At 41.5% G+C, this 17,453-nt stretch overlaps 1 protein-coding gene across 1 annotated transcript in view; it reads right to left on the bottom strand.

Annotated features, from left to right (window-relative positions):
• Positions 1-17,453, bottom strand: part of LOC111661732 (phosphatidylinositol-binding clathrin assembly protein) — a 78,227-nt gene that overhangs the window by 32,440 nt on the left and 28,334 nt on the right. Inside the window, exons 3-8 of the mRNA XM_023415389.2 lie at positions 7,119-7,194; positions 6,704-6,806; positions 5,354-5,447; positions 4,542-4,653; positions 3,981-4,087; positions 1,439-1,480 (exon numbers count right to left, since the gene is read on the bottom strand). Coding sequence (XP_023271157.1) covers positions 1,439-1,480; positions 3,981-4,087; positions 4,542-4,653; positions 5,354-5,447; positions 6,704-6,806; positions 7,119-7,194 — 534 coding nt within the window. The remainder of the gene's footprint in view (positions 1-1,438; positions 1,481-3,980; positions 4,088-4,541; positions 4,654-5,353; positions 5,448-6,703; positions 6,807-7,118; positions 7,195-17,453) is intronic.

The raw sequence follows: 17,453 nt of genomic DNA, 5'->3' as shown, positions 1-17,453 counted from the left end.
GGAATTTAAATGAGTGAGTCCAAAGCCGGTGCAGGGATTCTTTCATGCAGATGAAGACAGAGGGGCGGAGGGGTGAAGCCTCATTTTCTATTCATGAGGTTTCATGCCCTTTTGCTTGTCGTGCCAGAGCTCTCTCTCTGTGTGTGTGTGTGTGTGTGTGTGTGTGTGTGTGTGTGTGAGTGCTACAAGCAAGCCACCTGAGGCCGGCACACACGTATTGGACTGAGTCGACACCATATCGCTCCACACTGACAACAGCGAAAAAAGAAGCATGCCTGTCAGTGTATAAGGTGTTAGTGTGTATGGTTACACACACACACACACACACACACACACATACGTGACCAAGTGTGATGTTCATGCAGGGTGTGTGGGGAGGGGGGAGGAGGGGGGGTTAAGCAGGTTGGAGGGGGGAAGCAGTACAGTATGCAACCCACCACCTACAATGTATGATCCTTTTGTTTTCTGCGACAGAGGAGGGAGAAGAGAAAAACGTCTATTTAATTTAACGACTGCGAGGGAACTGAGCAGTTTTACTACAACACAGTCGACCCACATGATGTTAACGACCACCGTGAAACCATACAGCTGTGTGTGAGGGATCTCGAGACAGAAAAAGCATCAAAAGTCGCCAAATTTGAAAAAAAAAAAAAAAAAAGTAGCGGTGGTTAAGTAAACTGTAAACCCACTCATCATTATTTTAAGTATCAATGTTTTTCGGCCTGATGTGTATCTTCATGTACGCCAGGAGTCTCTCTGAGGCCGTCCCACAAACCATTAGGAGGATAAAAACCATGCTTCAAGCAATTCCTCTGAATTCACAACTAGGTAAAAAGGCAACTTTATCCTTGACGATTAGAAACAGAAATTATGTAGTTTATTCCCTTGTAGTGTTGCCTTCTTGTTTTCAAGTCTTTTGTTGTTGCAATTATCATTATTTTTTCATTTTATTGTAGATTCAAGGTCTAAGCTCATTATCCGCAGTTGCTCAAGGCTTTTTAAATCCACGTGATGAAACCTGCGTCGGGCCTGCCGGTGGCGGAGTGTTTAACCGGGCCGACTTAACACACATCAGCCTGTTGTTCGATCTATAACGGGGCGTTTAGAAGTGAAAGAGAAAGGAGGACAGAAAAAAAAAAAAAAAATCAATCAAACCAGAGAAGAGCTGCCTAGATTTAAAGAGTAAGATCAGGTTAGACGAGATGGTTCTTTCAAGTAAAAACGAGTGGGTGGAGAGTGAAGGGGAGAGAATGAGCGAACAATTGGTGAAAGGAGGAAAGGGGGGGGGTTACAGGTATATGTTAAGGGTGAAATAAGGTGTGAAAGCAGAGAAGGAGAAGTGAACCACATGTACTTGTTGTAGGGAAAGTGAGAAAAGATTAGCTGGAAAGAGAGAGAGAGAGAGAGAGAGAGAGAGTGAGGTGAGATGTACACTGACCTGTGAGAGATCTGGGATGTCACCCTGATCTATTCCAACTTGCTGTCATCCAAAACAAACAAATCAACAAAATAAAAAAGGGGAGAAAGGAAGGTGGGGTAAAATGGAGAAGAAATAAAATAAAAGAGAAGGGCAGGGGGCATTTAAAAAACAAACAAACAAACAAAAAAACAGATGAGAAAGAAAAGAAAAAAACAGGGGAATCATTACTTCATGCAGTGGCAGTGTCAACATAAACGACAACAGAAATAAACAAGAAAAAGTTCTCCACATCTGGATTGGCCGATGAGCCGACCAATCCCGACAGTGAATGACGATGATGACTGTACAGTGATAAATATGTCTGACCAATGAGGGAGAGAGCGGGCATGAACGACTCATGAGCGATGACATGACAACATTAAACACATTTATATAAAGAGGACGGCTACATCAAGATCATCATCTCCAAACTGACTCATAACTTAAGACAGATCACATTTGTGGGAACAAGTTGACTTTGTCAGACACAGATAAAAGAACATTGAGGCCTCGTCTTTTTCATAATCATTAACTTGACTTTGGTTTTCTTTCTTAACAAGCGTTACACAAACCTTTAATGTCATAACAGTTGATAAGAGCTCCCTGCTTTTTAGCTTTGTAAATATTCATGAGGGGCTCATATATAATGTCACAATTATAAGCTAAAACCTTTTTTGTATGTTAAAGTGAGAGCTCATGTGAATCCAGGTCAAAGTCTTTGATTTTAACAATTAAACTTGAAGCACAGAGGAACAAATACGTAGTTAAGGACACAGGGAGAAAACTTAAAAGCAATGTTGACACAGACCAGAGTTAAGACAATAGGCCTTTTTCACTGAACATGTTTTCACATGTCACAATAAAGAAAGAATAGATGTAAATAGTAAAATTAAAGATGGCTCAATTTCATTTAGCCACATCAGTTTCAGGAGCTGATACTGAGCATGTTGGCTCTGTAACCTTGGCTTCACGTCTCAATTAACTGTCAATAACAATATTTTGAAACATATGCGAAGGTTTCTTTAACAATAAGTTAAATCTAATCAATTTAAGAGTTGATTGATGTTTCATGGTCGGTTTTTATTCTGGATCTATGGAGGATGAAATGTGCCTTTTTCATAAATAAGTGGAAAAAAATTCAAAACTTCTGTCCATTTTACAGGCGGTCCATCTGAATCATAACAAACAGACTATTTTTGATCGTTACACCTTTGATATAAATTTGGATTTATTCAATTTTTGCATGGCAAGGCCCCATTACATACTCCGCCGTGTATTGTATCTGGATTATTTTTCGCAACAGGGGTTTTTTTTTTTTTTTTTGGGACAATGACCACGACGCCTGTCAAGACAAGAGTCTAATCTATCAATACACATATTACATGTCTGAGGAAGTTCGACATTGTGCTGGCATCCTGTGGGCAGAACAGTGGGTGGCTAAAAGTTAAAGACCACAAGTTTCCAGCCTGTTTAGCTGCACCACTGTGACAACATGATGCGAAACCTACTGAGAAAGTTGTCAGTTTATGGATTTAATACACGTTTTATTACATGTGATTTTTTTTTTTTACTAAAAAGTTCTGTATTAGAGAGGCTCATCCAGTTGATGGTATAAGTTTAGATTCCAGAGTTAAGCTTAAAAAAGGTGTTGACACATTTGAGACGAGGAGTGGGAGAAAAACTCATTAGTTTATTCCCTGGATGTGACTGTTTTGTTTTTTATAATTGAGGACCATTATTTTAAGTTCTCTCAAAAAAAAAAAAAAAAACAGAAAAACACACACTTAATTGTCCAGGGAGCTCCTCAAAACCTAATTATAAAAGACAAAGAAGTTTGATTGGGACCATTTATTTGAATGTACATTAATGCAGAGAATATGAACCGCTGTTGTAGTTTCTTGTGCAGGAATTGATTCCTGCTGTTTCAAAATCCACTGAAACAAAGGAGGGAGGGAGGGAAATAAAAGAGGGATGATCTGTGGGCACAGGGCGAAAGAGAACCGCACGAGTATCCATCTTTGTCAGGGGGGAGAGGGAAGAGCGAGGGAGAAGAAAGGATTAGATGGAGGAGTGTGGGGAGCAGGGGGAGAGGGAGCTAACGGAGCGCCTAACCACATCCTCCATCTTAAGGTTATTTTGGGTGTATATAAATATATATGTGTCTGTGTGTGTGTGTGTGTGTGTGTGCGCGCTTGTGTGTAAGTGTCTGTACAGCAAATGTGGGGCAGTGAGGGTAAGTCAGGTACTCCAGCCTGCACAGAGTACAGTAGCTGAAGGAGCAAAATTATGGCTGTATGGAGTTTTTATGTGGAAAATACACGCTTACAAGTTGTGCTTGAGAATGTGTGAGTAAATATATCCGTGTCAGGGGATGTGATCAGGACAAGAAGGGGAAGAAAATAAGAGGAACATTTGAACAGGAGTTGCTCTTCCAAAAAAACATCTCGAGGTAAAAATCGACCCGTCAAAATCTTTTTCCAGATGTGTGTGCGTACGTTCGTGTATTTGTGTGTGAACATACCTCGGCCACTTTGAGGAACTCTGACAGCTTCGTCATCCTGTAAAGAAATTTCTTGTAGATGTCCAGAGCATCTTTACACTGGTTCTTCTTCATGTCAAAGTATTTCTCTACAGACACAGAAAGGAAGAGGACAGGGATAAATAAAGATTTAAGAAGGAAACGGAAAAGGAAGGAAGGAGGCAGGAACAATCAGTGCATGATTGAGTAGAGACAAACAGGAACACTTAGCAGCTACATGACAGCTTGTCAGAACCTACCACTGCTGCCGTGACAACCAGACTGTGAGCACATATGTTGGTGTGCGTTCCTGTTGGGTTTATATCTGCTACAGAAGAGTGTATATGTGTGTGTGTGTGTGTGTGTGTGTGTGTGTGTGTGTCTGTGTGTGTGTGTGTGTGTGTGTGTGTGTGTACTGCAAAACAAACTGAAGCTATACTTACACCTCATCATTTCTGACACATCTTTGAGGGAGAGCATCAACTGGCTCACTTTAGGCTGTATTTGTACTGGCAGTGTGTGTGTGCGTGTGTGTGTATGTTTGTGTGTTCATGTGTGTGTTACCCAATAGGTTGATGACCCCTTCATTGTAAGCAGCGAACAGCCTTATGGAGTCTTTGAAGAGCAGCATGAAGGCTGAGTTGATCACTCCGTTGGTCAGCTCATTAGGATTGGCCTGGTGAGAAGAGAGAGGTAGAGAGAGGTAGAGAGAAAGTGGCAGAAAAAGAAAAAGAAACAGGGAGAAACGAAGACGGTAAAGGAAACATCTCTATCACACCTTTCCAAAGCTTTTCACAGAAAAAAAAAAAAAAAGAAAACATCTCTTTCAAATATCCCCAAACATCTTTCTCCAAATAGCGGCACCTCTCCCCGTTGGCATGAAGCAAACACATCACTGCACACCGCGCAACTGTCAATTTAGTTTAGGTGGTGGGGAGAAAAAAAAAAGCAAGAAAACATGCACACACTCACGAACACACACAGACAGACTCTCAAGAAGTACACACACATACAGTATGCACTCCTATGAGAAACTTCACCATCCATTTTCATCGCCCTTTGAAGCTCGTGGGCACAAACCACAATGCACCCACCAATTTCAGCAACTCCCCACCCAATACCCTTCTCCCCTCTGTGCACACACACGTGCCCACATACGTGCACACACGCGTGCACACACACACACACACACACACAAGCATGAAATCTGTCACCATACTATGCTTCTTAGACTCAAACTTTGCAATCTGTTGTTTCCATTAACATTTTGATAGAAAAGTGAATCAACCACAACTTCGACAACAAGAATGCATAATGACACACACATTACGCACAACACACACACACACACACACACACACACACACACTTAGTACCTGGAAATCCAGCAGAGCATCCAGCTGGTTCTGAATGATGGGCAGCGTCTTGATCAGCTTTTCTGTGTTCATGGTGCGCATCACACCGTCAATCCTAACGCAGGAAACAAAAACACACACATCAGTAGCGGGCACCTTGTTGACAAAAAATTCTTATGCAAATCTCAATGCAAATGAAGAAATACACAAGAAAAGGAATGAAGAAATTATGAGAAACTATGGGAAGTAAGAAAAAGACTAATGTTTTGCATAAAAAACATTTCCATAATGCAAAAGCCTTTTTACGGCTACTTGGGATGACAAACGGCAACTGAGACTTAAAGTTCCAATAAATAAGGAGACTCTGCTCAGTAGGATCAGCATAACAAAGGATTCAATGTCAGTCCACAACAGTTGGACCTTCTGAAACTGAACACAACCTCAAGAAATTATGAACCCAACATCACTATCATACAAAAAGTCCCCAGCGAGGCTATATTGTCATTGGAAAATGCATTAAAATATCACAAAGTGCGTTTATTTTTTCTCTCATGCTTGGCCGACAGCGGCAGACATTAAAAGGAATAGTTTGACATTTTAGGAAAGTAGATGAGAAGATGAGAAGATTGATACCACTCTCATGCCTGTGTGGTAAATACAAATCTACATCCAGTGGCTGTTTAGTTTAGCTTATCTTAGCATAAAGGCTGGAGGCAGGGGAAGACAGTTAGCCTCCTAGTGTCAAACGGTTTTACCATCTCTAACATTCACACCTCATATCATGTTTGTTTAATCTATAGACAAAAAGTAATTTAAATATGACAAGAAATAGTCCACAGTTCAATGCAATGGTTTTTGCATTTCCCCCCTGCTAGTTTTTATGCTAAGCTAAACTAAGCTAAGGTAATCGTCTGCTGGCTGTGGCTTTATATTTAACAAATAGGTATGAGATTCTTCTCGTCTTACTTTCAGCAAGCAAGTGAATTTCCCAAAACTTTTCCTTTAAAATACAAAGTGCATTTACTTCCTCTCACACATGGCCTCCACTAGCCAACATTAAAAAAAGATTTGTAACAACTTGCATAACACCGAGTTCAAATCTTCAAAGCCCATCCTCCTCATGAATAAGTTATAAAACAAAATAAACCTGTTGTCTGGAACATCTCTACATGATACCCATACTAATAAATGTTAGTTGGCATCAAAATAAGAGGTTTTGCAGAGAAAGAAAAAACAAAACTGTCAGTTCTCCAGTACCAAGAGCTAAACACCGTCTCCTGGTGTGCAACAACATGAGTGTGAAATGATGAGTAAGATTGTTGTTTTGTGTGTGTGTGTGTGTGTCTGTGTGTGTGTGTGAACCCCCCTTACCCCCGCTTCATCTTGGTGAAATCCACAGCCACCAGTCTGTAGGACATGGCCTTCTCGTTCAGGTAACGGCTGTATCGTCTGATGAAGGTTGACATGTCGTAACCTGAGAGAGAAAGGAGAGTGTGCTATGTGAGACAGCTACGGATGATTCCTACCATTCGTTACATAAACTGTCTGTTTGTTTTATATACATTATACTGTATACTGGCGCTGCATCAGATGCATTCGAGTCAAGTAATCAACCAAAGACTTTTAAATACTTTCTCTTCATAGTCTGAAACATTTCTCAGTTCTTAGAGGCAAATCCTGCCCATCTGGGTCCTTACAGACAAATTAAAACCAAATCAAAATGCCGTGAATCATCTTCACAGGACTTTTAAAGAGTAAATCATGAATGAGTGTGTTTGTGCTTTACCTTGCAGAGCTCCCTTATCCAGGAAGTTGTTCAGGTTGAACAGAGTGTTTCTGGAGGCCAGGTACTGGATGAAACGCTGAGATGAAAAAAAAGAAGAAGGAAAATTCAATGTGCAGTTTTGATTAGAGTGGCTCCGAAATGAAATATAAAAGAGCTTATAAAATAAAGTTTTATTTTGGATCTTGAAATCTGTTTGTGGGGGTTGCCTGTTTGAATCCCGGCTGACTGGAAAAAGCTGGGTGCTAGAAGAGCAATGACAGAACAACAAAACACTTCACCCCAAATTTCTCCAGTGGACGTTATCAGCGGCAACAGAAAACACAGTGACAGCTGGTGTAAATGTGTGCAGCTGTGTTAAATGTGAAGCTTAACACTGATGAAAACATGCATGTTCAGTTGAGAGATAAGAGTTAGCAGCCATGCTAACGGCTCTGTGATGTCGTATTTTGGCACAATAGTATTCTAAGCTAAATGCTAACATTAACATACTGTTGTTTTTGCATTTATAATAAGAGAGTTGGCATGTTAATATTTGCTAATTAGTCGCTTCGGCCTCCTGGTGGCGCTGAAGTCAAAGTCAGGGGGACATCAAAGTCAGCAGGATAAATCCTCCGGGGAACATGAATGTCTGTGCTACATTTGCAGAGATGCAGCCACCCAGCAAGGGTGGCTAAAACCTCCTTGATCCCATCAACAAAAGGTGTTTTTCACTTATTAGAAAGATAACCGAGAAGGTAAAGTTGATCTAGAGAAACACACACGCTCAATGTCTGACAGATGGTAATAGCTTGTGCTCATTAGCCAGCAGCTAATAAGGAAGATTGATATGATTCATCTCTGACATGAAGTTAAGTCTCTATTAAAATGCAGCACACAGACATCTCTGCTGTGCCTCAAACGTTTAATCTCACCAGTTGTTTAAAGGCCCAGTGATGATTAAATAATAATTTCATGTTCTTAGAAACTGTCTTTTGTTTTTGTTGTTTTGTTTTCAGTTCGCCTTCCTGCAGTGAGGTCAGAGGTCAGCTACAGAAAGAGAAACCTCACAGTTGGTGGGACTTCAGTTTCTAGCTCTTAAAACACCAGCAACACATGTCTTACTGCTGCCCCCCCCTGCTGCTTTAGGTGGTTTAACCTCTACCGCTTGCATCACCCTAAACGGGGGGCCATCTGTTTGTTTAAAAATTAACTTTCTTTCCTGCTGTTTTTTGTCCAGTCATTTATTAGGACTCCTTCTGAGTAGCTCGCACACAACTGGAGAGGGAGGACAAATGGCAAGAGGAAGCCGTCAGAGAAAAATTAATTAACCTTTGGGAAGAGGCAGAAGATTGGCAGCACAATATTATACATTATTATGTAATAACCCTTTGAAAATGTTAATGAGATCCAATCTAAAACTAAAACTTAGAGTCCAGATAGTGATGAAAAATGTCATCACTATCAGTTACAGACTTTCTGACATCGCTGTTTATATTTGAACATTTTTCCGATGCTGTGTAACGTAACAAGAAACTTCATCCCTCCATTACTTTCCCGTCCAACTCTTAAAACACTAGCTACTTGTTCATTTTGACGAATCTGAAGTCGCTAAGCAGGTGCTGGAAGCTTTTTACATCCTATTTTCCAGGCAAGGTTTGCTCAGCTTGTCTGCTCTTTTTCCAACACCACCTTTTCCTCGCATGTGTACATGTTCATACTCTCACAACTGGGAGTTGCCCAAGACAAACCCTCTATTTTCTCTTTTACTAAGCAGCTCCTTTAGGATTTATTCTCTTCTTTTTTCTTTTTTACCTTGTTTGAGAGCACCCCAACGTTAAGATATTAATGATACGGAGAGCTTTACTTATTCACTTTCTCAAGCCAAGAATTTTCTGGCTAGAGCCGGAGCTTCAGAGCATATTCAGACCTCTGGGAGGACTACAGTCCCTGAGCAGGTGCTGGTAGCTCCATATTTCCAAGTAACTGTCTTCATCTGTCTACAGAGATGGGCACTCAAATTTGAGTAAGCAACTAGCGTTACGAACTAGTACTGCAAAAAGGTTACACAGACTGCCACAGACAGGTGTGTGAGAACAAAACAAAACCAAGCTATGGTAGTTTCAGTAGTGTTCATGCAACCGGTTTTATTATCATTACCTTAGAATTGAAGGACATCAAAAGACTTGGGCTTAGAAGAACTGTATTGTGTGAATAATGTGGAAAAATAAGACTCCAACTACTTTAAATATGTATATGCACCTGCAGAACACATCTACACAGGTGTCAGACTCGATCCTCCAACTCGACCATGAGCTAGCGATAAAACAGAAAAGTGAAACTGCTCATTATGTAATGCCAGATTTATTGTTTGTTTGTTAACCTTGTTTAAACAGTGTTTCTGCACATGCTTCATAATCTTGAAGCATCTTTATAGCACCTGTTCTTCTGACAGATGGTATTTGCTGAGCGATGAAAGAGGTTATGAAACAGGTTAGCTTTCTTTTATTGGGCAAAGTAAGCCGCTATTCACTTTGTGTTTTACTTACTGCAACATTACAGTTTACTGTTTATCTCGTTTTATTGTTGTTTGATATGATTGAAATGTAATAAGCTAAGCAGCAGCTTGAATCTAATTCTCCAGCTGCTACTATTCACTTCATCACACACTCCAGCTAATATTTCTGACCTCCTGGTCTTGCATTAGCCGTGACCTTTTCCTGTTACTGTATGGTCATGACAACATTTTACAACTGAAAAATTCAGTTTATATGAAGGCTGTGCCATCACTGTGATATGTTCTCAGCAATCCATCTGCAACTAAAATATCAAACTGTGAGAGAGGCTACAGCCATGACACAAACTGTGAACTGATGAGACTCGACACTTCACCTGGTCTCTGCCTCTAAAGACGGGACCTGAACTTGCGTTTTGTCCCTTATGAACGTCTCTGCTATCTCCTCTTCCTCACATCGCTGAATAACAGAGTGCAGTGGAAATAGTCTTGGCCATCGTCCACAGTTTTGGGAACTCAGGCCTCGGGCTTCCCAAAAGCATCTTAACGTTAAGGCTGTCTCTGTCCAGCTGACTTAAAATGATCTGAGATTTGCCAGTTTGCCAATTCCCAATCTGGCAGGGAACCAACCCTCACTGGCTGGTTGGAGCATCTAAGAATGTGTGTGTGTGTGTGTGTGTGTGTGTGTGTGTGTGTGTGTGTGTGTGTGTGTGTGTGTGTGTGTGTGGGTCTCCGAGCACAAATATGCTTGCGGGCATGTGTGTTGGATTCAGCTGCACTGACACGTTTCCAAGGGCTCTGGGACTGTTTAAAAAGGCATAAAGAATTTGATTTTGTTGTTGTCCTCTTCTTGTGTGTATGCTAAACACTCTAGAGACCAAACTTTGTTCACACTGTCATACCGTTGGGGATTCAGCTTTAAATCTGTAGACAGAAATTTACTTCCCAAAAGGTTAACCATTCATTTTAGGGGTTAAGAGTTTTAGAGTCATGCTTAAGAGTTAGGACTAAAGTTGAAGTAAGGGCTAGGGTGCAGTTAGGTTAAAGCTGAGCGTGAGCCTCCAGGAAGTAGGACCGCAACTATAACTTTGGTAGTAATGGAAATATAGTAAGTTCAGGACCTTATTGCTTTTACATTCCATTTTCAATTAATCTACTTTCCATTTTTTGATTAATTTATTAGTCTATAAAATGTCGAAGGCAGGTCACAAGTTCACGAGCCCATGGTGATGACTTCAGATATAAAATATTCAATCTACAAATCATCTGACAATAATGGAGCTGGAACCAGTGATGCCATGCTAACAATGGGCTCTAATCCACCACTTTGGTCAGGACTGAAATATTTTGACGATTGGTTGGATTTCCATGAAACTTGGTCCAGACCTTCACGATCCTCTCAGGATTATTTATGAGAACCTTGGTGATCCCCTGACTTCTCATCAAAGCGTATCATCAAGTCAAAACTTTTGATTTAATGACACTAAAACTAAGATGGAGGCCCCATGGGAAACATCTGTCTTGTTGCTTGATAAGTGACAATTAATTGATTCATTCCTGCAGACTTTCTGCCAATCAACAGATTAATGCATCATTTCTGCTCTGAATATAATGTCCTCAGAAAATATGACACATGTTGGGGTTTATTATGGGGTTAGATGAGAAGCTGTGTTGATAAGGGGAAAAATGTACGCTTCAGGAATTGAGAATTGCGTGACGACCGTGTCAAAATGAACCCAGGTTAAGACAGAGAAACTTAGACAAGATGGCCACAGATAAAGAGAGGAAAAGAGAGGGAGAGACAGCGAGAAAAAGAGTGCACAAACTTCATACGCTCCCTTTCTCTGCCTCCTCTCGTGTGCCGACTGCTCTCTTCCTCATCAAAAGTCCATCTGACGAGAGCCTGAGTTCCTCCCGCAGCCTCAAACACAAAGGCGGAGGCAGAAAGAACCCACACAAAACGCATGGATATAGTTAAAACGGAGAAAATCTATAAAAGGGGCAGAAACACTCGCCGCAGAGAGAGAGATAGAGAGGGGGAATCAGAAACCCGCTGAGCACTAGATTATTCAATGAAGACGTTCCAAGAAAAAGATGCTGTTCTGAGAGGAGATTCAGATTTTGAGAAAAGGTGTAAGTATAGAGGAGGGAAAAGATGAGAGAATGAGAAGATGTACAGAGATAAAGGGGGGGGGGGTAGAAGCAGGTCAGCTCGGCTTGTCAAATAATTCATGTAAGCATATCGGAGAACAACCTCATGTATTATTGATTCATTTAGATCCTGGCCCTGCCTTTCTCAACCTCAACACTGAAACGTAGCTATACATAGAGCTACCAGCATCCGGCTTTCACCCATCCCCGGCCTTCATCCTCCCTCCCTTAGCCTCCGTTTCTCCATCTCCCTCCTTCCACGTCTTTCTCTCAGGAGGTGCACAAGTTGGTTGTTTCCGTAGTAACCAAACACCACGGCCTCAGGACTGACCTGAAGCAGGCTTTTTCTTTTTTTTTTTTTTTTGAATCGTGTAGTCAGGTTATGTAGAGGATAAGCCAAGGCTGTGAGACTGTTGCAGAATATCGAGGTCTAATTAAAAAATGACACGTGGCTGTACATTTCATTGCAACTTTTCTTTATGTTTCTTCTTTCTCGCACACACAGGAAGGGCTAAAATAGGGCTAAGATGACCAAATGTGTGTGGTGAGCCTTGTCCATATACTTTTGGTCTAGGGCTATTTTTACTGGTTCACTCTACCAAGGCCCTTTGGCTCCAGCTCTGGGTGTTCAGGTTTTTAAAAAATGTTTAAAAAAAACAGCCCATAATTCAAAAATACTGTTATGGCAGCAGATTAACACCCATGGTTTTAGAATGAGATATAGTGTATTATTCAGGTATCAACATACCTGTTTGAGTGTCCACATACTTTTGGCCATGTCATGTAAATGATCGCATTTCACGACAAAAAAAAAAAAAATCACAATAATAGTATTTTGTTTGTCATTTTAATTACAGCATGACCAGTTAAAGTGACGGGTTGTCATCAGTTATTGAGGCAATTGTCACTTCTAGAGCAGACTTATACTAGAAACTGTCATAAGGTAAAAGATTTCTAACAGTGATGGATATATTTGATAAATTCAGTTTATCAACAGCGGAATCACCCAGTAGCTGAAACCAAGAAGTTAAGGAGGGGTATGCTCAGTATTAGCTAACTAGTTTGAATACACAAAGGTGTTGTGATACATCTGCCATCATAAGCCTGGTTTACATCTAAATATAGCACAAATCTTTAAGGAATTGGAGGGTTTTCTTTTCACGAGCGAATTGAAAACGTATAGAAACAGGTGGACGGAAACACTGCTATAGTAAGATGAGATGCAATCATTGTTTAAATATTGAGATAGTGCTATTTTCGGTGAGTTTCTCGTCAAAATTTATTCACATCTTTGCACCAACTTACTCCTCTGCATTTCTACCCAATGAAGGACGGGTGTTTCAGACACTGTTAAACCATCCAACAAGAGACTTGAAATCACACATTCTGACGTCTCTAGGAAGTTGCCTTATTTGTCAAAAGTAAAATCCTAATTACTCACTCTTTATTTTTCTACCCACAGGAGGTAATGAGCGGTAAACCAAGGCTGAAATCTAAACTGCCTCCTAACCAGGAGCACATAATCTGCCCACAGAAAGCACTGCTCACTGACTTCAGATCTTTTTCATCTCTCCTCCCTTTGGCACATCAAAAAAAGAAAAAGTCACAGACCAGCCTGGTTGGTAAACACGAGCTTACTGACGTCACGTTACATGATATCTGGGAAGTTGAAACAGTTACCGCTCAGTCCTCTTTGGACCTGCCAGTGTGTACACAGAGCCTATGAACAACAACGTCTTCTAGCAGCAGATGAATTATTGATCCTGGCAGTGAAATTCTCTGTTAGCTTTCACAGTCTGCACAAATAGCTGTAAGGTATTTGGGATTCACTGTCTTGCTCAAGGACACTACAGCAAGGAGGAGGGTCTATTTACAAGGCAATAAATAAGGGTCAATTAGGTCTAGTTATCTCCAAACGGGGGGCTCAGGGAGTCCACGGGGGGATTTATTTTCGGCTGCTGTGCTCGAATTCCACTTTCTCTTAAACGCACACATGCACAAAATCGTCAGAACTGACTGCAAACTGAGATCCACTGAAAGGTGATGACTCACACAAGAGGAATGAGTCGTGATCAGGCTGCGTTGAATGAAAGCAGCTCTTATGCAAGCAGAGAAACACACAGACTCGCACACAAGGAAACAGACGTGTGGATACGTACAGACACGTGTGCACACACAAACTGCACACAACGCACAAACCGCCTAGCCTAAATCCTGCCTGGGATCCCCCCCCCCCCTTTTTTTTTTTCTTCCTCCCTCTCCTCTTCCTCTTTCTTACGTAGTGTTTCTCGTCCTCTTACGCAATCAGCCATTAAGCCCCTGAATCCAATCTGAGTGTGGAAGAAACAGAGTCAAAGAGACACTTGGTGGGAGCTGAGAATATAGGATTAAAGAAATATGTCTACATTTAAACGTTTGCGAGTGTATATCCAGCTTTGGCAGTACCATAGTGTGAGTGTGAGTGTGTGTGTGTGTGTGAGGGAGAGAGAGAGTGTGTGAGCCTTTGCCTACAAGGTGACAAGGCTAATAGTGTGTGGGCTCCTGCTCTCAGGGGAGCAGTTGTGTCTTGCTGGTGGATGAGTGTACCTGCGAGGTCAATGATCTAGCCAAGCAACATGAGTCATCGTTTGACACACACACACACACACACACACACACACACACACACACACACACACACACACACACACAGGTGGTATTAGTACAGTTTTCTCCCTACAGTACCATGGTCATCATGTTTACTTGTACACAACTGAAAGAGTGCAAAGAGTCAGGTAGTACAGAGACTCTGAGACATCATCCAGCAGCAGAATAATCAGAAGCAGTTGTGGGGAAATTTGGTCGACTGTGAAAGACAGAGATAAAGAATTAAGTTCTGGTCCTTTACAGTAAAAGGGTTGCAAAGTACGAGTCATTTCAGGGCGTTCAGGGGTCTAAAATTAAGTCATCATTTTCTGTACAGTCATTGTGGGTTATCGGTAGTTGGAGAACTTTTAAAACCTTAAATGGGAATGAAACTGTATAGAAGTACTTAAGGAGATCAGCTGTGAAAGAAGAGGGCTGGATTTCTGCTAAAAAGTCAAAGGAACAAACCTGTTTACACATGTGAAAAACCTAAGTCAACAACTCCCAAGGAGCATTTCGGTCGGAAACATTTAATCAAAGAACCGAAGCTAAAGATTGTGTTACACTTTGTAGAAACATGATAAAATATTCACAATCATAATTCAGTTCACTTTCAAATATCTGGGGATGAATTCAGTGACTATGGTGCAGCTCTTTGGTTCCCAGTTTCAACTCCAAAGCGTTCTGAATTTTCTACAGCTCTGCTTCGTGCCTCTGTCTGGCTTTGTCTCCATAGAAACAGTGGCTGTGGCTCATGGGTATTGCAGTAGAGTATGTAGAGTCATCAGCCAAACCAAATACAAGGATAAATCCTAACATCTCAAAAAGAAAGTTGAAGTAATTAAAACCAGTGGTCAGGAAATAAAACTATAATTTTGTAAGTTGAGGGCAAAAACACGAGGATATCAATAAATGGAAAGTTTCAAATGGCAAATACTTTTAGAATTAGCTTCTCCTCCAATCACTTCCCTATATTTGTCCCTGTCCAATCCAGTAAGTTTGGAAGTAAATTGGAAACCACATTCCTAAATAATGTATCACCTTAAGCACTTAGGGGTGTGCCTGATAAGGAGCCATTATGCATGAAACTTCTCACAAACAGTTGTTTGTTTTTACAAGACAGCTGTCCACTGAATCTGGAAAACTGGATCTTAAATACACATTGTTCATAAAACATTTTGTAATTTATTCATGAGGACAAAGATCTTGGGGACGAGTCATGTCTTTGTCAAGGAATTCCATTACTTACTTATATCACTGGATCACTTTTAACCGGCGATCAAATGCAGTGAAACAGCTAATTGTAATGTTTTCAGTGCAATTGTGTCGAGCGGCAGCAGCAGCAGCAGCAGCAGCAGCAGCAGAGCTAATTACAGTTCCACTAATTAAACCTGGCACTTGAAGAGAGGCGAGTGGAAGGAGGAAAACAAAAAAATGAACTTCTCGCAGGCAATACCTTTTAGTATAAGTGTTCGACCGGGGAGCAAACATTAGTCGAGATGCAGTAAAAACAAGGTTACCACAACACCAGAAAAAAAACAACAACAAAATAAGAGAAGGACTACTCAGTATGATGCCCTGCATGGGCGGACGCTTCCAGGGGTGGGAGACGTGGGCTTTTGCCATTTCATGCAACATTAGGAGCTGTACTATAGTTTGACCTCTAAACACCGTCAGACACTGACCTCCACCACATGTGCAGCAAGGTGTGGGAGTCTAATAAAAGATATGACCACACTTGGCTTCACCACAAACAGGAAGCAGACATCAGCCATTTTTTCGCTGGAATAACTTGAAGTTTATTTTTTTGTGGTGACGTAAAAGACAACATTATTTAATTGACCCCCCCCCCCCAAGTTACACATCTTTGCTTACACAGAGATATTTCTCTTACTAAAGCTTCACGCACACAATGTCAACATGTGGAGAAATCCAAAGCTTGACAGACCTGCCGTGCCTCGTTATGGCTGCTAAGCTTTGATTGGACAATCACTGTTCGGAGGGAGGGGTTTAATTACAAATCAGATCAATAATGTGCCAGCAGATGTTTCAAATCAATAACCTGAATCACTATGAAGACAAAAAAAAGTAACAAAAATAGATGCAGACATCCCTGACCGGGAGAATCTCTATTGAGCTGGTTGTACCCTGCAAGTTTCTGGATGACTGAGCCTGCTGAGCCCAGTAGGATGGCACCCCACACACACACACACACACACACACACACACACACACTTACTTTACTTTCACCTATTGATCACACAGATGCAGCCAATTTACTGGAGTTGGAAAAACTTGTTTATCTCCCCGAAGGAGCAAAAGGAAGTGTGTGGTGTGTGGTGAGTTTGTCAGCTCATCCTGGGTCACCCTGGAGTTTTTACTTTATAGATAGGATGTGTTGGTATCAAAGACAAGCAGGAGTCTGTATTGAGTGTGAGCGCACACACACACACACAGAGACGCACGCACGCACACATACACACTCACACACACACACACACACACTGTTCATACACTGCAATCTCTGCCTCTACACTAATCATCTTTATGTTTGCCACACCAGCAGCTGATAGGAAGCACATGTGCGGTGACTTTGTGTGTGTGTGTGTGTGTGTGTGTGTGTGTGTGTGTGTGTGTGTGTGTGTGTGTGTGTGTGTGTCCAAGCTTGTCAGATTATCACAAGTGACCCCTATTAGAGTCAGGGTGACCTCACACACACACATACACACAAATAACATCTTCCCTGCCCCGGCTCCCTTTGACACAGTGCTTGAGTCAGCACTTTTCTATTTTCCTTCTGTCTTTCATTTTCCCTTTTTTTCCCTCCTTTTTTTTTCTGTCCTCCCAGTCTGCCTTTTCTCTTGCCGAGTCAAATGTCTGCCTTTCATAATATCTCGGCTCACCCTACCCTTGCTTAAATCTGTGCCTCTGTCTGTGTCCTCGCTCTCCCTCGGAGGAGGAGGCGAGGGAGTGTAGTGATGATGAGAGTGCTTCAGTGACGTCACTGAAACAAATGGGCCGTTTGCTATCTGGGACACTGGTGTGGCAGCGGGGTGGGGCGTGGGGGT

Source organism: Seriola lalandi, unplaced genomic scaffold (assembly GCF_002814215.2).
Source record: "Seriola lalandi dorsalis isolate HSWRI2012SDOR001 ecotype SW California unplaced genomic scaffold, Sedor1 jcf7180002054549, whole genome shotgun sequence".
Taxonomy (NCBI): Eukaryota; Metazoa; Chordata; class Actinopteri; order Carangiformes; family Carangidae; genus Seriola; species Seriola lalandi.
Note: the sequence above shows the minus strand (reverse complement) of the source record. Positions and strands in the feature narration are given on the sequence as shown.